This window comes from Anas acuta, chromosome 5 (genome assembly GCF_963932015.1).
Source record: "Anas acuta chromosome 5, bAnaAcu1.1, whole genome shotgun sequence".
Lineage (NCBI taxonomy): Eukaryota > Metazoa > Chordata > Aves > Anseriformes > Anatidae > Anas > Anas acuta.
In genome coordinates, this window is record NC_088983.1 from 29855285 (window position 1) to 29878620 (window position 23336).

Sequence of the window (23336 nt, forward strand, 5' to 3'; positions counted from 1 at the left end):
TTTAAGACGTTAAAATTACCACAAACATGAAAGCACACATACTATTATTCTGCTTTTCCCATTTAGCTTAGTAAAGTACCAGTACATCTTCCCTAGAAGTGAAATGGACAAGAATTTGGACTATTTAGAAAACAAGGCACAAAATGTTACAGTATCTAAAAAGAAAATGTACCTTTGTCAACAAGGTGGGCTAAGGAGAGAAGTGCAGCTCTGCTGGCAGGGAGAGGTGACCTTTTGTTAGACCAATCTAACTAAACTTAGCAAACTTCAGGTCACTTACCTTCTGGGAACAGCTGCTCTGAGCCCAACTGCTGACACTATTCTTTGAAGTGACTCCTCCACTGTTTCTCTACAGGAGCTGCCTCCTACCTTCAGTCTTTGTTTTACTCTTCAGAAATTACCCACAAAGCAACAAAAGTCTTGATCCTCTTTGGCTATTCTTCACTGGGTAATGGATGAAAAAAAAGCTGCTGATGTATACAGCAAGAAAATGTCTGTGGGAAATATGTGGTGACCAGCTAAAAATTTGATGGGATATGCTCATCAGAATAGGAATGTATAGTAATGAAAATGTAGATCTCTCCTAGCTGATATTGCTCTCTCTATGCTTTAGATGCTAATGAGAAGGGGAATCAGAAGCAAATATAAACAAATCATGAACTATGATATGAGGATGGACTTACATGTATCTTCATTGTTAAAATTCATTGCATCACATGGTGCACATTAGGCTCTTGGGTTGGTAGACTCACCGCTGGACCAGGAAGGGAACTACTGCCACCAAAATGCTAATGGGCCTCAGGGCTGATGGGCAATTGCCTTTGAATGTTACCTTAGTACTGTTAATTTCACAGCTTTGAAAGTAGAACAGAAGTAGTCAATTACACTAACCAGCAAGAGGAAACAGTTATGTATAGGCAGAAACCAGCACCAACAGCAGTCATGTTCAGGATGCAGATGGTGATGGAACCCCTTGCACCACATCAGAAGAAGCAGGAGATAATTATTTTCCCTTATACTCAGATGAATGACTACTAAGGCATCACAAATGCATTCTGCACTGAAATACTTGTTTTGTATTCAGTTAAACTATAGGTTCACTGGCCTTTCCCGGGGCTGGATGCAGGAGACATCTTTATAGCTTAGTCAACATGAAACATCTGCTATGAGAGGCGTTCTCAAAACACTGCTTCTCTGGTTGTTTTGTTTAGGCCTTCCCAATCCTCATGTCCTGGACCCAGCAATCCTGATCAAGCTGGAAAGCGACTGAGAAACCAGGACACATAAAATGGGGGGACAGGGAGAGAGAGGAAGTGGAGGTGGGACCAAAGGAGGTAGAGAGAGACGCTGGGATGAGAAAAGTAGGAAGATATAGGTAGGTAGAGGAAATGTCAGGTGGGGGTGGGTCCCTCATCCTTCCAAAGGTGACAGAGCAGGACAGGAGGACACACACCAGCCTGAACAGAGACGTGGCAATGGAGGAATGGTTCCTAAAGATAGGGACACAGCCCAACCAGGCTCCTGGCCGTGAATAGAGAGGAACCGAGGGGAAACTGCCTGAGCACCCCACGGGCTGGGGCAGGTGGCTGGGGGAGAGATCGGAGAACAAAAAGAAAGAAAAACAACTGTTCAATTATGACTTGAATCGAGTGCATCGGAGAGACAGGCTGCCCTTCCTCCCTGCCCAGTACCTCAGCAGGAAGGGGCTTCCCACGGGCAGCGCTTCCTCTCTGCCAGCCTCTCCATGCAGAACTTGCAGGCTGATGCAGGTGGTGGCAGGCGATGAGCTCCATGCTAAGAGGAAAAACTTGGCTAGAAATGCACGCAGGTGTGACAGGGAGAGATCACCGGCGCCAGGCGGGGGCCGGCAGCGAGGCCTCTGTGAGGCCTCTGTGAGGCGGGGGCTGCCCCCTGCCGGGCACAGCCGGGCTCGGGCCGGCCAGGCCGAGGAGCGCCGTGGGGGCAGAGCCGTGGTGGTGGCAGGGCTGCGGGTACCAAGGCCCTGCAGGGCCCGCACTGGAGCAGGGCAGCAATGGGAGGGGAACAGAGCTTCGTAAAAGAGGTGTTCAGGGCTTGTAACCTGCCATTCTGCACGCAACGCACTGTGCTGCGTGTAAGCTGCCCTGCTGTGTGTAACACGCCATAATGCATGTAACCCGCCACGCTGTGTGTAACTGGCTGTCCTCTGTGTAAACCAGCATGCCCAGTGTACCCTGCCAGCTGTGGTGTAATCTGCCATTCCCTGTGTAACCTGCCATTCCCTCCCCATCACCTGTGTGTAACCCACCATTCCCTCCCCATCATCTGTGTGTAACCCACCATTCCCTGTGTGACCCAACATCCCCTCCTATGCTGCTGATGAGAGAGGACTCGGGGGCAAGGGAATAGAGCTGGGCTAAGAAGAAGGGGCAGGAAAGGCATTGCTCTAAATGTTGTAGCCAGCAGGCCAGGGAGGTGGTCATCCCTCTATACTCTGCTCTGGTGAGGCTGCACCTCAAGCACTGTGTTCAGTTTGGGCCCCTCACTACAAGAAAGACATCAAGGCCCCGGAGTGTGTCCAGAGAAGGGCTATGAAGCTGGTGAAGAGCCCGGAACACAAATCATGAAGTGCAGCTGAGGCCACTGGGGTTGTTTAGTCTGGAGAGGAAGAGGCTCAGGGGGGACCTTATTGCTCTCTACAAATGCCTGGAAGGAAGTTGTTGGGAGCTGAGGGTTGGCCTCTTCTTGAAGATAACCAGTGATAGGACTAGAGGAAATGGCCCCAAGTTGTGCCAGGAGAGGTTAAGGCTGGAAATTAGGAGATACTTCTCAGAAAGAGTGGTCAGGCACTGGAATGGGTTGCCTAGGGAGGTGGTGTAGTCACCATCCCTGGGAGTGTTTAAGGAAAGGTTGGATGTAGTACTTAGAGACATGGTTTAGTGCGTGATATTGGTGGTAGGGGGATGATTGGACCAGATGATCTTGGAGGTCTTCTCCAGCCTTAATGATTCTATGATTCTGATTGCCAATAAATCAAATTTATTTCCCTCAGGTAGAATCTGGTTTGTTTGTGTCAGTAATTGGTAAGGGGTCTCTCTGCCTTTACCTCAACCCAAAGGCTTTCTCCTTGTGCTGGTGAGGAGGGGAAGCGAGCATACAGCTGGGGGAGCTTGGCCTTCAGCCAACGCTAGCCCACCCCAGTACAGAAACCCACTATAGAGAGCACGGGCAGCTGGAGTCAGCCAGAGCCAGCTGACAGCAAGAGACGGGGACGGAAGGGCCACAGGCAGAGCTGGGAGCCAAGTGGAAAGAGAACACTGTCAAGTTGAGCCCAGGCAGAAGTGGCGGGTGGTTCAGGGAGCAACAAAGTGAAGTCATGGAAAGAAAGAGTTCCTCCTGTTGTTTTGTTTTTGTTTTTGTTTAATCAGCTGTGGAAGGATACAAGGCATAGAGGGCAGTGTTGGAGAGTGAGGAAGAGAGAGGCAGCAGAGCAGACATTTCAGACAGAAACAGAGACTGTGTCCAGCTCTCCTTGCCATCTAAGACACTGCAGGACGAATTACATCCTTATGGGAACTGGATTGAAGTGTAATGGCCACACGGTCCCAGCATGTCCCAGTAACTGCTTGTAATTCTTGGTGGAAGATTTCCCTCAGCTACCAACAGTCAGAACTCCTTTTCTGGGAAAAGCAGCCAAATCCTCTCAGGGAACATCCTATCTGGGCTGTGCAAGATCAAACACATCTTTACAGCATGGTCTGGTTCCTGAGCTGATCATGCTTCATGACGTCTAATCTTCTCTGGATAGAGGAAATGACTAATGAAAAGAAACTTCATAAGATAAACAGCTATAGAATTTTATTTATTTATTTATTTATTTATTTATTTATTTATTTATTATTTATTTTTACTGGCAGATATTTCTATTTTATATAGATTGTTTCTGTTTTAGTAGTTACATGAATATTAGCACCTATTAAATTGTTTTGTTTTGCATTTTTATTGTTCTCCATTCTTAATTGATGAATCTCATGGATATTTGGCAATGTTGATTTCTCCGTCTTAAAAAATACATCTTGTTATCTCAGATATTATGCCTATTCCAGAACTGCCTTAGGATGTATTTCCATCCATAGCTGTGCTTTGCATCAGAACACCAATATACACTTTGTTGGAAGTTCCTGTCAAAAAGATGGGATCTGAGAAGAATGAGGAATACTTATTGCACAATGTGTGGTAGAAGAATTAATACGTGAATTATTGTTAAAGACAGCACTAATGATAAGACAGATTGTAATGAAAAGACACAAAAGGAAGAATGAAGATAGAAGGAAACTAAACTGCATAAATACTTTTTTTATGTAAGATGCAAGAAAAATCTTCAAGTCAGAATACACTGAAAAAGGACAGAAAATAGAATTTTATTTTATTTTATTTTATTTTATTTTTGTACAGCTATTTCCAGCCTCATTAGTCAAGTATTTAACAGCTGCAGTTGCTTTTTGGCAGGTGAATAACACAAGGTCCAGAGATACTGCCTGTACCTACAAATGCTCTCTCAGTTGTTTCCTAAGACTACCATAAGAAACAGCAATACTTCTATTTTTATGGTGATTTTCTTTTCTATTGTTGAAGAAAACTTCAGTTAGAAATAAATGAAATCTCTTTGGGATTATCTAAATTTGTCTTTAGCCTTTTCACAGTAGGATTTAGGTGACTGGACTTTGGGTTCCTGCAATGCAGGAATTGCTAGCATGTCAGGTAACCCCACTATAATTACAGGGATCCAGTAAATACAACCTGTGGAGCTGAGAGTGTGACTAAAGGGGAGAGGACAGCAAGCAGATATCACAGTTTCTAGACATGTCTCTCCTAAAACAATATTGTACTCAATCATCAAATGTTTTCCAAATTCTGTTAACTGACATGAAACAGCTTCAGTGAAATTGCAGATCTGTAAAAAGCAAATGAAACATAAAAGAAAGGCTGTGACCCCCTGTTATTTCTTTGAGTGTTCTGATCAAAACATTTCCCCTCCTTTCCCTGCTTTAGGCAGAGATTCAAAAAAAGCATCCCTGGGACCTGCTGCTCCCCTGCTCTCCCCTGCCCAAGCACTCCTGCTCCCCAGCACATGACATTTGCACCGCTGGATTTCTCTGTAGTACACTGAGGTAGTCTCAACGGAACTGAATATGTTGCCACAGACAGACATTAGGTTAAAATTGCAACAAATAGAAGTTAAGCAAATGAAAAGGATAGGGAAAGACCAGAGCATGCCACAGATGAGGCCTGGTAAGTGGTTGTGGTGGTGGCATCGGTACCAGACTGGGAAGAGGGCAGTCATTGCTCCATACCAATCGCTGTCAGGCGATACATGCTGCTAAAGTAAAAGAGAAACGTGAGGTAAACTACAGTGAAGATCAAATCTGGGAAGTTCAAGCAAACATTGCACTGTGTAATGTAAATGGTTAAAAAAAATAATCAGAGAGAACTCAGCAATGACCAAATGACCAGGTTCAAAATGTAGAAGGTGAAGGGGCTGTTCATATGGAAGCCCAGGAACCATAAAACCACCACATTCACCACCAACCCACACAGCCAAACACACCACCAAAACAGAGATAAAAAGTCAACTGTAAAAGCCTGTGATTCACAAGAAGCCCTGCTCCCTCTTCTATTCCTTCCAGCATCCAAGGAATCATTGAACAGGGAGAGCTCTGTTGTGCTGGTCTCTGCCATGGTGAAGCTCCTGCTCTGGGTGGCCACCTTGTCCCTCTCCCAGCACTGCCTGAGAGACAAGGAAGGAGAGAGAGAAGAGGAGCATCGATGCTCCCGGCACTCACCGTCTGTGCCCGTGATCCCAGGCTGTGCCCAGGACAGGCTCCCACAGCTCCAGCCCCATCCCTGGCCAGCAGGCATATCCCACCCACCCATCCCCAGCCTCCCACCTCCCGGAGCTCCTGGGAACAACTCTGTCACAGGAGCACCAGCAAACGGGGCCTCCACGGGGTCAGGCTCGCCAGGAGAAAGGGGCTGGCAACAGATGCCAGGGCCACCCTGCTCTGCTTCAGCCTCCTCCCTTGTGCCACGGAGCAGACCTGTGCCCTGAGAATGGGTCCCGTGGTCAGGAGACTCCTCTCACAATCTCATCTCATCGGTGACAGCTTCCCCTCACATGTCCCACGATGATCTTGTCAGTGGGAGCTGGCCACGTCACCCCCTTCCTTTTCTTCTCCCCATCCACCAGCTTTGTGTTGCCATTTTGGGGGCTGCTGGGTTTTTCTGTGTGTACCTGGTGCTGGACGGGAGACCCTCTACACTGGGAAATCAACAGTGTGTGGATGCAGCATCAAGGCTTTACCTACTGCCTCTGATCCAACTTCCCAGACATGTCACCTTAGAGATTGCAGATGAAGGTTAGAGAGAGCTGCAAATGGGATTTTATCTTTAAGAAATTGTCTTACTAAATCTCATCCATCAGCACCATGGAGACAGCTCCATGTCCTCTACTGTTTTCCTGTTCCTTTCCCTGTTCCTTTCCCTGTTCCTTTCCCTGTTCCTTTCCCTGTTCCTTTCCCTGTTCCTTTCCCTTTCCCTTTCCCTGTTCCTTTCCCTTTCCCTTTCCCTTTCCCTTTCCCTTTCCCTTTCCCTTTCCCTTTCCCTTTCCCTTTCCCTTTCCCTTTCCCGTACCCTTTCCCGTCCCCATTCCCTTTCCCGTTCCCGTTCCCGTTCCCGTTCCCTTACACATGCTCTTTCTCCTTCTCTCTCTGCCTCACTTTCCTCTCTCTCCCCCAAAAATATTACGTTACCCCATGTCTTCTTCTCTATCCCACTAATCTTCCCATGACCAACATGGACCCATTGGCTTGCCCAATTTTGCAATCCTTTCTGAAGAGCCCTGCCTTGCCTGCACAGCACACAGCCAGAGCTCCCCCAGGGCCTAACACACCACACTCTCCCCGGGCAGGATGTCCCCCCAAAGACCATGAAACTCATCTGCTGACCAGAGGGAGCCAGAGTTTATTCATAGGACCAGCACAACAAGGGGCATTGCAGTGGGGAAGACAGCCCGCGCGTGGGGACTGAGCCTGGCCTAGCAGTGCCGTGCCAGCTCCGTGTCAAACGCACCCCCTGCCCAGCTCCAGCCATGGTCCCTCCCTGCAGCAAGCAGGCTCCGAGCTGCCTGCCAGGCTCCGTGCCTCCAGGCCTCCTCCCCAGCGGGGCCTCACACAGCGGCCTCCACCGCCGTGTCCCTGGGTGTGCGGCTCCCCTCCTCGCTCACTGCCTTCTCTTCGAACACTCGACGGAAGGCAGCTTTCAAAGAGCCCTGGATCCGCCGTCGCCGGCAGCTGCCCACCAGGAAATAAACAATGGGATTGGTGTTGCTGTTCAGCAATGCCAGCAAAAAAGGTACCTGGTTAGGAAATAGATGCCGTCTGTGATTAAGATTGAGGAATACCTCTATGCTGAAAGGAATAGCAAGGACAAAGAAGAAGATGACATTGAGCAGGACAGCGACATAGAGTTTCCCTGGGTGTCGTCTCTGAAAGCCACATCGGAGTTTGATGAACAGGGACAGGTTGGAAATCAACATCACTGATGATAAAGTCACAGTGATTGCAACGGCTATACCTCCAAATGCTTCCTCATATGGCACATCAAAGTAAAGGCCAAGATACATTGAGGAAACAAAAGCTCCAGCAAAAGCCCAGAGCAACCCACTCACAATGCCAGACAAGTGCCTGGGGCGATAGCAACGATACCAGATCGGGAAGAAAACAGAGACACACCGGTCCACACTAATTGCTGTAAGTAGACCCAGGCTGCTGAGGTCAAAGAAGTGGCACAGAAATCCAAGTATAATTTGAAGATTCATATAGAAATAAATAATATGATTAAAGAGAGAACAAATTGTTAAGCTCAAAAATGCCGACATGAGCAGACAAAGGAGGAAGAGCAGAGAGAAGTCAGCAACAGCCAGATTTAGGATGTAGACAGTGAAGGGGTTCCTCATATGGGAAAACAGGAACCAAATGACTATCCCATTCGTCACAACTCCACACAAAGAAATCCCCATACAGACACCTAAAAAGACCAGAATGTCAAAAGGTAGCACGAAGCACATGTCCATGTCATTTCCAGAAGAGTTCAGATATCCAGAAGTTGTGTAGTTCAGAGAGAAGTCTGTTGTGCTGGTCTCTGCGACGGTGAAGCTCCTGCTCTGGGTGGCCACCTTGTCCCTCTCCCAGCACTGCCTGAGAGACAAGGAAGGAGAGAGAGAAGAGGAGCATCGGTGCTCCCGGCACTCACCGTCTGTGCCCGTGATCCCAGGCTGTGCCCAGGACAGGCTCCCACAGCTCCAGCCCCATCCCTGGCCAGCAGGCATCTCCCACCCACCCATCCCTGGCCTCCCACCTCCCGGAGCTCCTGGAAACAACTCTGGCACATGGGGTCTCAGCGGGGCCATGCTCACCAGGAGAAAGGGGCTGGCAACAGATGCCAGGGCCACCCTGCTCTGCTTCAGCCTCCTCCCTTGTGCCACGGAGCAGACCTGTGCCCTGAGAATGGGTCCTGCAGTCAGGAGACTCCTCTCACAATCTCATCTCATCGGTGACAGCTTCCCCTCACATGTCCCACGATGATCTTGTCAGTGGGAGCTGGCCACGTCACCCCCTTCCTTTTCTTCTCCCCATCCACCAGCTTTGTTTTGCCGTTTTGGGGGCTGCTGGGTTTCACTGTGTGTGGAAGACTCTCTTCTGCTGTCTCCTGAGACACTTTGCACCCTGACAGAGCCTTTGCCATAATGTGTGGCAAACCTGGCAGGTACCACAACTAACCACACAACTGTAGAAGAAAGTCCCTGCAGAGCCAAGTGCAAACAAGTCTTCTGCTTGGAGGTAAAGGAAGGGAGAGAAGCCTGGTGTCAGCGAATGACCATGCTGTCTGGACTGTTCAAGTACAAAGTGAGAGGGGTTTGAAGGAAGGATCATCTCATCGGTGACAGCTTCCCCCCACATGTCCCACGATGATCTTGTCAGTGGGAGCTGGCCATGTCACCCCCTTCCTTTTCTTCTCCCCATCCACCAGCTTTGTGTTGCCATTTTGGGGGCTGCTGGGTTTTTCTGTGTGTACCTGGTGCTGGACAGGAGACCCTCTACACTGGGAAATCAACAGTGTGTGGATGTGCAGCAGCATCAAGGCTTTACCTACTGCCTCTGATCCAACTTCCCAGACATGTCACCTTAGAGATTGCAGATGAAGGTTAGAGAGAGCTGCAAATGGGATTTTATCTTTAAGAAATTGTCTTACTAAATCTCATCCATCAGCACCATGGAGACAGCTCCATGTCCTCTACTGTTTTCCTGTTCCCTTTCCCTTTCCCTTTCCCTTTCCCTTTCCCGTACCCTTTCCCGTCCCCATTCCCTTTCCCATTCCCGTTCCCGTTCCCGTTCCCTTACACATGCTCTTTCTCCTTCTCTCTCTGCCTCACTTTCCTCTCTCTCCCCCAAAAATATTACGTTACCCCATGTCTTCTTCTCTATCCCACTAATCTTCCCATGACCAACATGGACCCATTGGCTTGCCCAATTTTGCAATCCTTTTTGAAGAGCCCTGCCTTGCCTGCACAGCACACAGCCAGAGCTCCCCCAGGGCCTAACACACCACACTCTCCCCGGGCAGGATGTCCCCCCAAAGACCATGAAACTCATCTGCTGACCAGAGGGAGCCAGAGTTTATTCATAAGACCAGCACAACAAGGGGCATTGCAGTGGGGAAGACAGCCCGCGCGTGGGGACTGAGCCTGGCCTAGCAGTGCCGTGCCAGCTCCGTGTCATACGCGCCCCCTGTCCAGCTCCAGCCATGGTCCCTCCCTGCAGCAAGCAGGCTCCGAGCTGCCTGCCAGGCTCCGTGCCTCCAGGCCTCCTCCCCAGCGGGGCCTCACACAGCGGCCTCCACCGCCGTGTCCCTGGGTGTGCGGCTCCCCTCCTCGCTCACTGCCTTCTCTTCGAACACTCGACGGAAGGCAGCTTTCAAAGAGCCCTGGATCCGCCGTCGCCGGCAGCTGCCCACCAGGAAATAAACAATGGGATTGGTGTTGCTGTTCAGCAATGCCAGCAATAAAAATACCAGGTTAGGAAATAGATTCTGTGTGTGTTTAAGATTGAGGAATACCTCTATGCTGAAAGGAATAGCAAGGACAAAGAAGAAGATGACATTGAGCAGGACAGCAACATAGAGTTTCCCTGGGTGTCGTCTCTGAAAGCCACATCGGAGTTTGATGAACAGGGACAGGTTGGAAATCAACATCACTGATGATAAAGTCACAATAATTGCAATGCCTATACCTCCAAATACTTCCTCATATGGCACACGAAAGTGAAAGCTAAGATACATTGAGGAAACAAAAGCTCCAGCAAGAGCCCAGAGCAACCCACTCACAATGCCAGACAAGTGCCTGGGGCGATAGCAACGATACCAGATTGGGAAGGAAACAGAGACACACCGGTCCACACTAATTGCTGTAAGTAGACCCAGGCTGCTGAGGTCAAAGAAGTGGCACAGAAATCCAAGTATAATTTCAAGAACTCTATAGGAAAACATAATATGATTAAAGAGAGAACAAATTGTTAAGCTCAAAAATGCCGACATGAGCAGAAAAAGGAGGAGGAGCAGAGAGAAGTCAGCAACAGCCAGATTTAGGATGTAGACAGTGAAGGGGTTCCTCATATGGGAAAACAGGAACCAAATGACTATCCCATTCGTCACAACTCCACACAAAGAAATCCCCATACAGACACCTAAAAAGACCAGAGTTTTATAAGATAGCGTTAAGCACATGTCCATGTTATTTCCAGAAGAGTTCAGACGTCTAGAAGTTGTGTAGTTCAGAGAGAAGTCTGTTGTGCTGGTCTCTGCGACGGTGAAGCTCCTGCTCTGGGTGGCCACCTTGTCCCTCTCCCAGCACTGCCTGAGAGACAAGGAAGGAGAGAGAGAAGAGGAGCATCGGTGCTCCCGGCACTCACCGTCTGTGCCCGTGATCCCAGGCTGTGCCCAGGACAGGCTCCCACAGCTCCAGCCCCATCCCTGGCCAGCAGGCATCTCCCACCCACCCATCCCTGGCCTCCCACCTCCCGGAGCTCCTGGGAACAACACTGTCACAGGAGCACCAACACACGGGGCCTCCACAGGGTCAGGCTTGCCAGGAGAAAGGGGCTGGCAACAGATGCCAGGGCCACCCTGCTCTGCTTCAGCCTCCTCACTTGTGCCGCAGAGTAGACCTGTGCCCTGAGAATGGGTCCCGTGGTCAGGAGACTCCTCTCACAATCTCATCTCATCGGTGACAGCTTCCCCTCACATGTCCCACGATGATCTTGTCAGTGGGAGTTGGCCACGTCACCCCCTTCCTTTTCTTCTCCCCATCCACCAGCTTTGTTTTGCCGTTTTGGGGGCTGCTGGGTTTCACTGTGTGTGGAAGACTCTCTTCTGCTGTCTCCTGAGACATTTTGCACCCTGACAGAGCCTTTGCCATAATGTGTGGCAAACCTGGCAGGTACCACAACTAACCACACAACTGTAGAAGAAAGTCCCTGCAGAGCCAAGTGCAAACAAGTCTTCTGCTTGGAGGTAAAGGAAGGGAGAGAAGCCTGGTGTCAGCGAATGACCATGCTGTCTGGACTGTTCAAGTACAAAGTGAGAGGGGTTTGAAGGAAGGATCGTCTCGTACCAGGAAGCTCTGGGAACAGATTTGCAGATTAATGTGTTGTACTGTTACTTCCCAGCAGCACCCTTTGTCTGTGTGTGGAAGGCTCTGTGTCAGAAGTCATCATGTAAGTCACCCCCTGGGCAGGAGAATGGCAGAACGGTGAGAGTGAGAGAGGCCAGGCAGGGATCCTCAACAGTGGGTAACGTCTGATGTGCGGAAGTGCAACAGCATGCACTCTTTGCTCAGTGCTTCTAAACACACGTAAATTGGTGCTCAAAGACTTCTCCGAACTTTATTTCAGAAACATTTCCCCCAGACAAAGGCTTTGCTTTAATGTGTCAAAGCATGGAACATAACACTTGTGACAAATGCAATGCTACAAAGCCATAGAAGAAATCAGTACTGGGAAATGTTTTTCACAGTGGTGGTGAAGAAAACAAAAAACAAACACACACACACACACACACACAAAAAAAGTGCTGTCACTGAAGGACAATGATGATCTGATTGGCCCAGCTGTGGGAATGGAAAATGAAGAGGCTGGAACTTCAATTCATGAAGCATGACTGAACACCACAGCACAATAACCTGTACACTTTGAGACTCTCTGATTCCCTCTTCCAGGGCCCTGAAGGCAATAGCAGCCAACAGCAGCCCCTTTTCTGTCCTGACCCCACCCATTAACCTCCAGCCCATGGACCATGGGATCCAGCTAGGGTCAGGCCTGAGCACCCAAGGTTTGCCTGCATTGTGAAGGTGTTACACCTGTTGGAAGCCTTTTCACCACCACCTTCTCATGGGTGGAATTAGCTCTACCCTTGTTTTAGGTCTACATGTGGTCCCCATCTCCTGCAGCCCAAGACTGGCTCCCCTCAGAGAGACTCTGGGCTGGGTTCATCCCTGTACATTCACTATGTGAAATCAAAAGATATCCTTGGAAGACATCATTCTGTGAATGAACATAGGCAAAAAATAAAAATAAAAAAATCATAGAAAAAACATAGGCAATAACTCCTAAGAAGAGGTATTCAGAAGATGGAAAGCGCATGAAAGAGAATATAATCAGTGAGGACGGGAGCCCTTATGATGTGAAATCAGATCGTGAGACAGGAACCACTTGTAGATAAAAGTACATATGCAACACTATGTACCCCACAAAATGTAGTCTCAGAGAAGACATGATGGGGATGTGATCAGAGACAGAGGGCAAAGCCCTTGTGTTGTTGTGTATCTGAGCACCGGTGATTTTTCATGGCAAGTTAAGGCAAGGCCAGAGCTCTGCCTTATGGGTGGCTGTCGAGAGTACTCTGTTGGCATCCCAGGTGCAGGGCATGGGTGTGTGATAGGGCCCGGGGGGCCGGGAAACAGATTGGCACAACTGGGAGTGATTCTACACCTGAGGAATGATGTGGGGAAGAAGGAGGAGGGTTAAGGCCACAGGCTGCAAGAGACTTCCAAGGGGTATTGCCAATGCAATCAGCTCCGGGCAGATGCGTTCTGCAGTGGAGGGGGGGATCTCAGTGTGCTGGGGTTTCCTGCATCGAGGCCACTTGAGGCAGCTGAGGGAGCCACCGGGACCTGGCAGCCCTCATGAGGGCAGCTGACAAGGCTTGGGCAAAAATAGAAGCCCCATCTCTGCTGAGCAGGGAGAGCAGGAGTTGGACTGATCTCGCTACCTTCTATTCTGGGAGCACCACGAAGCAGCTTTCCAGTGAGGTAAAAATGATGTCCACCCACCACACCTCCAAGGCTGAGACTGAAACCCAGGCAGAGGGGCTATGACCCCCCCAGTAGATGCCCCTACCCAGACTGACCTCCCAAGGATTGAAAGAGCCACCCAGACCATCCGTTGCAGGGAGCTCCAATATCTGGAGGTCCCCCTAGGGCCTGAAGGCAGAGTTGGGTGTCATGGGTGCACGTGTGACCGGATAGACGCACTCTCTGAGCAAGTTGCCAGGTTGCAAGAGTCTGCAATGCATCCAGGAATCCAAGTGAGAGATCGACACGTGGTACCATGCTGGCACGGGCTGGCCATCTGACTTGCCTTAAATCCTTGGAAAAGGATGGTAAAATGGCTTCCAACCCGAAACCAACAGAATTGATGGACTCACAATACAAGGGTGGCTGGACCCTCATCTCTGCTTGAAACATAGTGAAGAATCCCCCTCTTGCCCCTGAAGTGCCCCTACACAGCAGATACGATGCTCTGGGGCTCAAAAAAATTACAGTGTGCCAACAATGACAATGGTAATGGTCAAGACCCAGGAAAGGGCAACTGTAAAAAGGTAGATCAGCTGTAAAAAGGTAGGTTTGTGGCCCCCAGCACAAGAAACATGTGGACATGTTAGAGTGAGTCCAGAGAAGGGCTAAAAAGATGATTAGAGGGCTGGAGACCTCTCCTGTAAAGAAAAGCTGAGAGAGCTCAGGATATTCAGCCTGGAGAATGTTCAGCCTGGGGATGTTCAGCATAGAGAAGAGAAGGCTCTGGGGATACCTACTTGTGGCCTTCCAGTACTTAAAGAGGTCTTGTAAAAAAGATGGAAAAGGACTGTTCACTCAGGTAAATAATGGTAGGACAAGGGGGAATGGTCTTAAACCAAAAGAGGATAAATTTAGGCTAGACAAGGGGAGGAAATTCTTCACTGTAGGAGTAGTGAGGCACTGGAACAGGTTGCCAAGAGGATGCCCCATCCCGGGAGGTGTTCAAGGCCAGGCTGGATGGGGCCTTTGGCCAACTTGATCTAGTGGGTGGCATCCCTGCCTATGACAGGGGGTTGGAGTTAGATGATCTTTAAGGTCTCTTCCAACCTGAGACATTCTGTGAGTCTATGAGTCTGTGATTCTGCTGTTTCAGCCATGCTGCTAATGGTCCCTGCCTGGGCCATTTCACTCATTCTCACCTTTCTACCTTCCTCCTGCCCTGCCAAATCTCTTCCCCACCGTACCCTTGGTGATGCAGACAGTAAGGTTAGCTAACTAACAGGTGAGAGCTATGAAAGTCTTCCACCACCTATGTGTCCTTGCCTTTACCAAGGCAAGAGTGCCAAAATGGTTCTCAAGTGAACATCCATTTTGTTTGACAGTAGAAACTATGTGTTGTTCTCCTTTTTATGAAAATCCTGTAATACTTTCAATTACCATGATGAGGTAACACTTCCATGGACAAGGTCTGCCCTGATAAGGGGCCAATTTGATGTTGCAAGACTTGGGGTTCCCAGCACCTGAACGGACATAAGATTGTCTGTGCTATCCTCTCCTTCTTTAAGGTTTCATCTTGAGTACAAGGCATTTTATATGATATTTCCTGGAGTATTTCTAACTGAGACCATAACAGAACAAAACCTCCTGATAAAAAACAGCAGAGGGGGACGGAAGGAGGTGATATGGCCAGCTCCCACTGACAAGATCATCGTGGGACATGTGAGGGGAAGCTGTCACCGATGAGATGAGATTGTGAGAGGAGTCTCCTGACCACGGGACCCATTCTCAGGGCACAGGTCTGCTCTGCGGCACAAGGGAGGAGGCTGAAGCAGAGCAGGGTGGCCCTGGCATCTGTTGCCAGCCCCTTTCTCCTGGCAAGCCTGACCCTGTGGAGGCCCCGTGTGCCAGAGTTGTTTCCAGGAGCTCCGGGAGGTGGGAGGCCAGGGATGGGTGGGTGGGAGATGCCTGCTGGCCAGGAATGGGGCTGGAGCTGTGGGAGCCTGTCCTGGGCACAGCCTGGGATCACGGGCACAGACGGTGAGTGCCGGGAGCACCGATGCTCCTCTTTTCTCTCTCCTTCCTTGTCTCTCAGGAGGTGCTGGGAGAGGGACAAGGTGGCCACCCAGAGCAGGAGCTTCACCATGGCAGAGACCAGCACAACAGACTTCTCTCTGATCTACATAACTTCTGGATATCTGAACTCTTCTGGAAATAACATGGACATGTGCTTAAGGCTATCTTACGAATCTCTGGTCTTTTTAGGTGTGTGTACAGGGATTTCTTTGTGTGGAGTTGTGACGAATGGGATAGTCATTTGGTTCCTGTTTTCCCACATGAGGAACCCCTTCACTGTCTACATCCTAAATCTGGCTGTTGCTGACTTCTCTCTGCTCCTCCTCCTTTTTCTGCTCATGTCGGCATTTTTGAGCTTAACAATTTGTTCTCTCTTTAATCATATTATTTATTTCTATATGAATCTTCAAATTATACTTGGATTTCTGTGCCACTTCTTTGACCTCAGCAGCCTGGGTCTACTTACAGCAATTAGTGTGGACCGGTGTGTCTCTGTTTTCTTCCCGATCTGGTATCGTTGCTATCGCCCCAGGCACTTGTCTGGCATTGTGAGTGGGTTGCTCTGGGCTTTTGCTGGAGCTTTTGTTTCCTCAATGTATCTTGGCCTTTACTTTGATGTGCCATATGAGGAAGCATTTGGAGGTATAGCCGTTGCAATCACTGTGAGTTTATCATCAGTGATGTTGATTTCCAACCTGTCCCTGTTCATCAAACTCCGATGTGGCTTTCAGAGACGACACCCAGGGAAACTCTATGTTGCTGTCCTGCTCAATGTCATCTTCTTCTTTGTCCTTGCTATTCCTTTCAGCATAGAGGTATTCCTCAATCTTAATCACACATGGCATATATTTCCTTACCAGGTACCTTTATTGCTGGCATTGCTGAACAGCAACACCAATCCCATTGTTTATTTCCTGTTGGGCAACTGCCAGCAGCTGTTCCAGTGTGTGACCTCCCTCTTGGTGAAGAACCTTTTCCCAATATCCATCCTGAACCTCCCCTGTCGCAGTTTGACACCATTTCCTCTGGTCCTATCGCTGGTCACCAGAGAGAACAGATCAGTGCCTGCCCCTCCGCTTCCCCTTGTGAGGAAGCTGTAGACTGTGATGAGGTCTTCCCTCAGCCTCCTCTTTTCTAGGCTAAACACACCTAGTGACCTTGAAATGGGAAAAAGGAAGAGAGGAAAGGGACAAGAAAAGGGAAAGGGAAAGGGAAAGGGAAAGGGAAAGGGAAAGGGAAAGGGAAAGGGAAAGGGAAAGGGAAAGGGAAAGGGAAAGGGAAAGGGAAAGGGAAAGGGAAAGGGAAAGGGAAAGGGAAAGGGAAAGGGAAAGGGAAAGGGAAAGGGAAAGGGAAAGGGAAAGGGAAAAAGCAAAGGACACACAGAAACATATATAGAGGAAAAATATATATTCTCTACTTCCCATCAATGAGCAGTGTTCAGCCACATACTGGGAAGCAGGGCCACAATATGCATGGCAGTTGTTTAGAAGGACAGATTTTCATAACGAGAGCACCCACTTCTCTTTCCCATTTCCCACCTTTAATTGCTGAGCCTGACACCATATGGCATGGAATATCCCTTTGGCCAGTCTAGGTCATCTGCTCTAGTGTTGTCCCTTCCCCACCTCTTGCCCACCCCCAGCCTGCTGACTCTTGGAGGCGTTTGGAGGATATTTTGATGAGGTGCCAGTATTGCTCAGCAGTAGACAAAACACTGGTGTGATACCAGTGCTGTTCTAGCTACAGCTGCAGAGCATAATACTACATGGGCTTTTGCAGGGAAAATTAACTCCATCCCAGCCAGACCCAGTACAATGTTCTCCTCCAAACTAAAGCTGAGATCCCTTCTGACAAGCATTATAGCAGTAACAACATGAGCATCGACTGAGGGGCCCTTCTAGGGGTACTATTCTAGGGGTACTATTAGGGGTACTATTATATTTCATAAGAAACAACCTAAATCATTGTTTGACTTAAAAGAAACTTCTTCCAGAATGTCGGTTATATGTTTTTTATAGCATCTTTAACACTCTTTTTTTTTCATAGCATTAAAATAATGATAATGATAATAATAATGGTGATGATGATAATAATAATGATGATGATAATAATAATAATAATTCTTTTTGTACATTTCATACTTCCTGTGATGTTTTCTTCCTGAAGTATGGTCAAAGAAAATACAAGCCTAACTTGGCAATGGTTTCAATAAAACATGAAAAGATTCCACAGAGAGGTCACTTTAACAATCTTCATGCCCCAGGCTGGACAGGGTATTGCCCTGTCACACACTAGGTAGAGCACTGTTGGATGCTGCCCTCTTTTTCTTTCTCACTCTTGCTCATTCCTCCTTCTCACCTACTCTCAGGTACACACAGGACACACTGCTGAGGAGAGGCTCGCTGGCAATGCAGCCCCACCAAAATCTCCCTCTCGGACCAGGTGACCCAGGGGGGTTTCCCTGAGCAGGAATGGGAGCTCTGGGACCTTGGCTGGCTGCAGGGTCTCATCCAACACTGGGACACATCCAGCACAGGGACACATCCCACACTGGGATGGATCCTGCACAGCACCAGCAGCAATTCCCAGCTCCAGGGCTGCTGGCAGAGCTGGCCCAGCATACCCAGTATTTATTCCCAAATGTTCCTGGCACTTCCCCTTTATTTTTTGCCTGTTCTCCCCACCTCAGTCTCACACACTGTCTTCAGTCTAATGCTCTCTCTCTAGGAATATCTTAGAGGTATCTCTGCCCCCATTATTCTTTCCCTCTGCCCTGAACCCTTGGTTCGCACCCTGAAGCAGGTGGAGCTGTTCACACTGAGAAGGGGGCACCTCTTTCAAGTTTGCTTCTCTAGTGTTGTCCCACAGTCTCACCAACGAGACAGTGATGCAAGCAGATGCTCTAGCCTGTGTCTTCATGCAGGTGCGGTGAATGAACCTCTGAAGGTGTACATGTTTACTCGGTGGCTGCACATAGGGCCTCAGAGCTGGCTCAACCCCCAGATCACACAAATCCCTCCCTACCTCAGCACAGCTGAGAGTGTAGGTGCACCTGATTTAAAAAAATGAAGCTTTTCTTAGCTCTGAAGCTTTTGCCTGGAGGAGATGGAGGATCTGGTGTGATGCACCCTGCATGCACAGGCATTGCTGCATGGGTTGTCACTGCTGAGCAGAGCAGGCCTGGCTTGTCTTTCCTACAACACTGCTCATTCCCTTTCATTTCTAAGCCCCTGGCTTGTCCATGGGGAGCACAGGTGCCTCCCAAGCATGCTGTGCCTCATCCCACCGCAGCTGGAACACCACTGGAACAGCTGGGATGCGGCAGCGTTAGCAGTGACAAGACGTTGAAAAGGCCCTGGGCAGCCGACAGCATCTGCCCAGAATGCTGCAGGTAGCAGAGAAGCTGCCTGCAAGAAGCCTGCAGTTCAGCTCCACCACCACGTTAGGGCTGGAAGCTCTTCCTAGGAACAGCTGAGCACCAAGTGACCAGTTTTCACTCCAGACCCCAGCTCCTCATAGGACGGGCTGACAGATGTGGAGGGCAGGAACGCACCCAAGGGAAGAGGAGCCAAGGAAGCACTGGCACTGCTCCTTTCACCTGGAGGGTGCCTCCTACCAGGATTCAGTTCTCACAGCTTCAGCAGGGTTGTTTCCATAAAAAGTTAATGGTTTTCCTTCCATCGCCCAGTATCCTCTGTCACCTTGAAAATCCAGACTTTACAGTCTTCAAGCAGAGCTGTCCTTTTCTGTTTGTTTTTGATCCTAACGCTACTCCTCTTGTTTTTCTGGAGAAGGACCAAACACACCAGAGCTGGATACAATCATCAGGTTGTGGTTGCAAAATGGCATCTGCTCAGGCTAACCATATGACAGCCCAGAGGAGAGTGGGAAGGACTGCAAGAGCCAGTTCCAGTCCAAACCATTGTGTGCAGATGGCCAACATGATGCGTGGACAAAACTCGTCCGCCTTGCTGCCAGAAGAAGCATTGCATTTTGGGGAAAGCCTTCTGGGGCTGATCACACACACATGCCTACTTCCCTCTTCACAAAGCCGAATGGGAGTTCTCTGCGTAGTCTTTGCATGTATCCACACCCACCAAGGCTGCACACACAAAGCTTTGCTGAGGCATTATTCTGCCCTGCTTTGCCAGGCTCTTGCATCCAGCAGTGCTCAGCTCTTCAGCAGACACACCAAAACAAAGCACCAGCAGGAGCTAAGAGCCTCCATGGCTTTGGCTTTGCTTTAATAGCACACTGGCTAGAGCAAGCTCAGTTTTGAAGAAGGAACGGCTCAGACCTGTTAGATAGGACAGATTCAAAGCAAAGATTTCAAAGCAAAACGTTTTGATGGGTGTTTCACCACCTGCCCAGTGCCAACCCCAGGCACAGGTTCCTGTGCTGCCCAGCACATTGTGTTGTCTTGCAGCTAGTTCTGCACAGCACCAAAGCCATCGTTCCTGCCTCACCCTGTCTCACAGGACACCGCCATCCCTAGAAGATCTTCTCCCAGGGAGGGGCTGGAGAAGGTTAAACATTTATTTCCACTGAGCTTTCTCTGGGAGTTTCACTTCTGTTTTCAGGTTCCATGACGTCTTCAAAAGCCCTCTGACAAGCAAGCCTAGCAGAGACTGGGAACTTCTTTGTACAGCTCCCTGCCAGGAAATAAATAATAGGATTGATACTGCTGCTCACACAGGCAAATAGGAGAGGTGTGTCAAAGAAGAGAACTGAAAAATCAAACAATCTTAGCAAGAGCCAGTAAGGAAAGCCAGCATTGAAGAAGAGGAAGGAGATGACAACAAGCAGAACCACAACGCAGAGCTTCCTCTGGGGATGTTGCCATGAACAGCACAAGACCTTGGCAAAAAGGGTTAGACTGGAAAGAATCAGGATAAGCACCGACAGCAGGTAGCTCAGGACGAAGATGACAAGTGCCACTGGGGAGAAGTAGAGGGTCACGGTAAGCAAGAAGGAGAGGGCCCAGAGCAGGGCACACACAAGTGCTGGCAAGTGCCAGGAGCGGTAGCGGGGCCAGCAGGCCTGGCAGAGGGCAGACAGGGACGTGCTGGCACCAAAGGCCGCCAGGAGGTAGATGCTGGTGGTGAAAACGAAGATGATGATGATGTTCAACATAGCCATCACATCCCGTGAGCCCAGCCTGTGACAAAAGCTCAGTGGTCCATAAAACATCACAAGGGCGATGGCAATGGAGAGGAGGAAGGTGAAGTCAGCGATGGCCAAGCTGAAGACGTAGACGGTGATGGGGTTCCTGCGGATGTGGGAGCCGAGGAGCCAGAGGACGGCCCCGTTGCCCACCAGCCCGCAGAGGCAGATGAGCAGCGTGGCAGGGACTTCGCTCAAACTGTCGGCCTCACAGTCAGTCCAGTTGTAGTCGTCCTCACGTGAGGCAGCCTGCCTCATCAGCCCATGGTGCCAAACTTCGTCATGCGCCATCCCACTAGGCCAGCTCCAGCAAGCAGGGCTGTCTCTTGCTGTGGTAGGGAACGGCGCGCTCATTGTGAAACATCTGCTGCTTCAGCTTCCCCTTGCACAGCTGGAGGGGTGATAAGAAACAGAGGCATGTCAGAAGCTCCAGTGTGCCCCCACACCAGGATTTTAAGGTCCTTGCAGCCATACCTCATCTTCCACATGGAGAAGCACAAAGAAAAATGAGGAACAGGAGGGATGGGGGAGATGGGTATAACATGCCTGGCACAAAAGCATGTACAGGAATGGAGAAAAAGCTAGGGAGATGCTTCTTTCCTGGCTTTGGACAGGTTAGATCTGGAGGAGGGAAATAGGAGGATGAAGGGATTGTCCTTGGAGATGTCAAAGAGCAAGCAGTTTTGTGGGTGGATCTGACATGGACTCATATTACAACTGGTATTACTAAGCAGCTAGGTTCCTTCAGTGAGACGCCCATTTCAGTATTCCCCTACCACCTTTCCCCAAGTATTTGTACATCTTAATGAGCTACGATCAGATTTGATGCAAATGACCAGCAGGTTCAAAAGCAAGGAGGTGGGGGGAGAAGGAGATGGGTGGGGGAGAGAGAAGGGGGCCAGGGGAGAGCAGGAGGCCAGTGGGTGCACTGATTAGGATGGGAATAAAACACCTGGAAAAGCCTGACCTTCTTTTCTGTCGCAGCCTGAAGACCTTCACTGGAGCAGACGTGCTGCAGACTCACATTCCCTCTTGCTTGCCAGCTGCTGTCCTGTGACAGAATCTTCTCATGAGGTTTTCTGGAATTACCGCTTATAAACTGGACCATGCCTGTCCTGCTGAGCTTGTGCGGCGCCCAGCACGGCACATTTCTCGGGCCCTTTTACAAACTGCTTTGTTGCGTGCTCAGGAGCTCTTGCAAACATGAAGCTGCTTCATAGCATCTGATGATATCAGAGTTCTGGTTATAGTCTATGCTTGCGTTCATACAGGAAATGACTAACAAGTCTCAGAAGCTAGCCCTATGGGAAAAACAAAACATCTTTCTGTTAGGTTCCTCTTTAATTTCACTTTAAAGCAAACCCAATCCCAACATTTTTGTATCTTTGAACTGGACAGACTTTTTTTCCTGTAGTTCAGGCAGTGATCTCTAGGACCCTGCGCTACAAGCGTGGCATTGCTCTAAGATTTCTGTCTGATTCAAAACGAGGATTGCCACTTATATACCACAACTTCACAGTGACACATGACCTTCAAACACACAGCTTCCAGGAGCATGCTGCTATGAGCAGCAAAACTAACTGAGACTTCCTAAGACAATAATTTCTGGAGAGCTGAACTTCAGTGAGACGAGTCCTACCCAGAGTGGCTGCAGTTCAAAGAGCTCCTGCTGCACCCGAGAGGAAGGGGTGCTCCTGCTTGGACCTGGAGCATGTGGGGGCTCCAGGGCTGAGACCTCCTCCTCTCTCGCCTGCTGACACTGCCTTTGTGTCCCCAGATATCCCCCCCCCTGCAACCTCAGTCCCTTCAAGTGCAAACAAGTGATGATAAGAAAGCTCCAAGGTATGCCGGTGTAGTGCTGTGCAAAATTATGCTCACTGCCCATGTGCTCTGAGAAAGAGCAGAGTTACCCAGGGTTTCCTGGCTTCTGCTTTTGCAGGCAACATCCTGGGATTGGTTGCCTAAATTTTTATTTCCAGCACAAGATTTACAAACATCAGTTACTTGTTTGTGTCGAGGTTAGGCTCATACATCTTCAGCAGAAGCTATGTTCTGTAAATATTATGGCTGTATGTCAGGAGAGCTTGTGAGAAACATCTCATTTTTCTTCAGACAGGATCTTCTGTGAAGCTGTTTTATTTGTGATTGCAATGGCAGGCGGCCTGTCAGTCAGGAGTGCATTTTAGTGAACAAATCATAACCTTTTATTCCCTATTACCCGACGCCTGATCACCTCCCCTGTTTTCTCATTGGCTGAGTACTACAGGTGCACAAGCAACTCAGTGCTCCTCTACGCTATATATATACAATTTTTCTTTTTTTTTCTACCCTTTAATTTCTCCTTTCTTATGCTTTGAGAACTTGTGATCTTTGTTTTACTGTTCTCACACTGCTCATCCTGTTTTTCTCAAGCTTCTACCTTATTTTGGAACAGTGAAGCCTTCTACTGTCCACTTACCTACTAAGCATTGCTCCTTGTTATGACTACACAACTACCTTTGAATACAGAAAATTAGTTCTCTACTGCAAAAACACAACTTTGTTTCTCACAAGCTCATGAAACTGTCCAGTCAGCAGAGCTCACCCTCTTGAGCTATCACCTGCCAGAGCTTTCACATTCACATTTCACATTCATTTTCACATTCCTGTCCCTTTATTTAGGACTGCCCACGCAGTTTGCTCCATGGGGTTCTTCACCCCACGCACAGAACTGCAC

General features: G+C 49.1%; 4 protein-coding genes across 4 annotated transcripts; 1 reads left to right on the forward strand and 3 right to left on the reverse strand.

Moving 5' to 3' along the window:
- Window positions 1-6677: 6677 nt before the first annotated feature.
- Window positions 6678-8781, reverse strand: LOC137857533 (proto-oncogene Mas-like). The gene is made up of 3 exons (XM_068684177.1): window positions 8650-8781; window positions 8395-8567; window positions 6678-8234 (listed from the first exon to the last, which is right to left on the reverse strand). Exons 1-3 carry the CDS (start codon window positions 8779-8781, stop codon window positions 7205-7207), a joined length of 1335 nt encoding a protein of 444 aa, XP_068540278.1. The 3' UTR covers window positions 6678-7204.
- A 971-nt stretch (window positions 8782-9752) lies between these two features.
- Window positions 9753-15785, reverse strand: LOC137857273 (proto-oncogene Mas-like). The gene is made up of 2 exons (XM_068683558.1): window positions 11109-15785; window positions 9753-10948 (listed from the first exon to the last, which is right to left on the reverse strand). Exon 2 carries the CDS (start codon window positions 10822-10824, stop codon window positions 9919-9921), a length of 906 nt encoding a protein of 301 aa, XP_068539659.1. The 5' UTR covers window positions 10825-10948; window positions 11109-15785; the 3' UTR covers window positions 9753-9918.
- Window positions 15526-17134, forward strand: LOC137857274 (proto-oncogene Mas-like). Its single transcript, XM_068683559.1, has one exon. The coding sequence runs from the start codon at window positions 15526-15528 to the stop codon at window positions 16555-16557; it is 1032 nt and encodes a 343-aa protein (XP_068539660.1). The 3' UTR covers window positions 16558-17134.
- Window positions 17135-17452: 318 nt separating this feature from the next.
- On the reverse strand, window positions 17453-21881 carry LOC137857276 (mas-related G-protein coupled receptor member A2-like). The gene is made up of 2 exons (XM_068683560.1): window positions 21588-21881; window positions 17453-21011 (listed from the first exon to the last, which is right to left on the reverse strand). The coding sequence occupies exon 2, from the start codon at window positions 20972-20974 to the stop codon at window positions 19985-19987; it is 990 nt and encodes a 329-aa protein (XP_068539661.1). The 5' UTR covers window positions 20975-21011; window positions 21588-21881; the 3' UTR covers window positions 17453-19984.
- Between the last annotated feature and the right edge of the window lie 1455 nt (window positions 21882-23336).

Bases quoted from the DNA above. Each gene is read 5' to 3' on its own strand.
- LOC137857276 (XM_068683560.1), bottom strand. From the start codon at position 20,974: ATGAGCGCGCCGTTCCCTACCACAGCAAGAGACAGCCCTGCTTGCTGG.
- LOC137857273 (XM_068683558.1), bottom strand. From the start codon at position 10,824: ATGGACATGTGCTTAACGCTATCTTATAAAACTCTGGTCTTTTTAGGT.
- LOC137857274 (XM_068683559.1), top strand. From the start codon at position 15,526: ATGGCAGAGACCAGCACAACAGACTTCTCTCTGATCTACATAACTTCT.
- LOC137857533 (XM_068684177.1), bottom strand. From the start codon at position 8,781: ATGGCAAAGGCTCTGTCAGGGTGCAAAGTGTCTCAGGAGACAGCAGAA. The intron at 8,568-8,649 runs GTGACGTGGCCA...AGATTGTGAGAG, and splicing joins GGGAGAAGAAAAGGAAGGGG to GAGTCTCCTGACTGCAGGAC. The intron at 8,235-8,394 runs GTGGGAGGCCAG...CTTGTCTCTCAG, and splicing joins GTTTCCAGGAGCTCCGGGAG to GCAGTGCTGGGAGAGGGACA.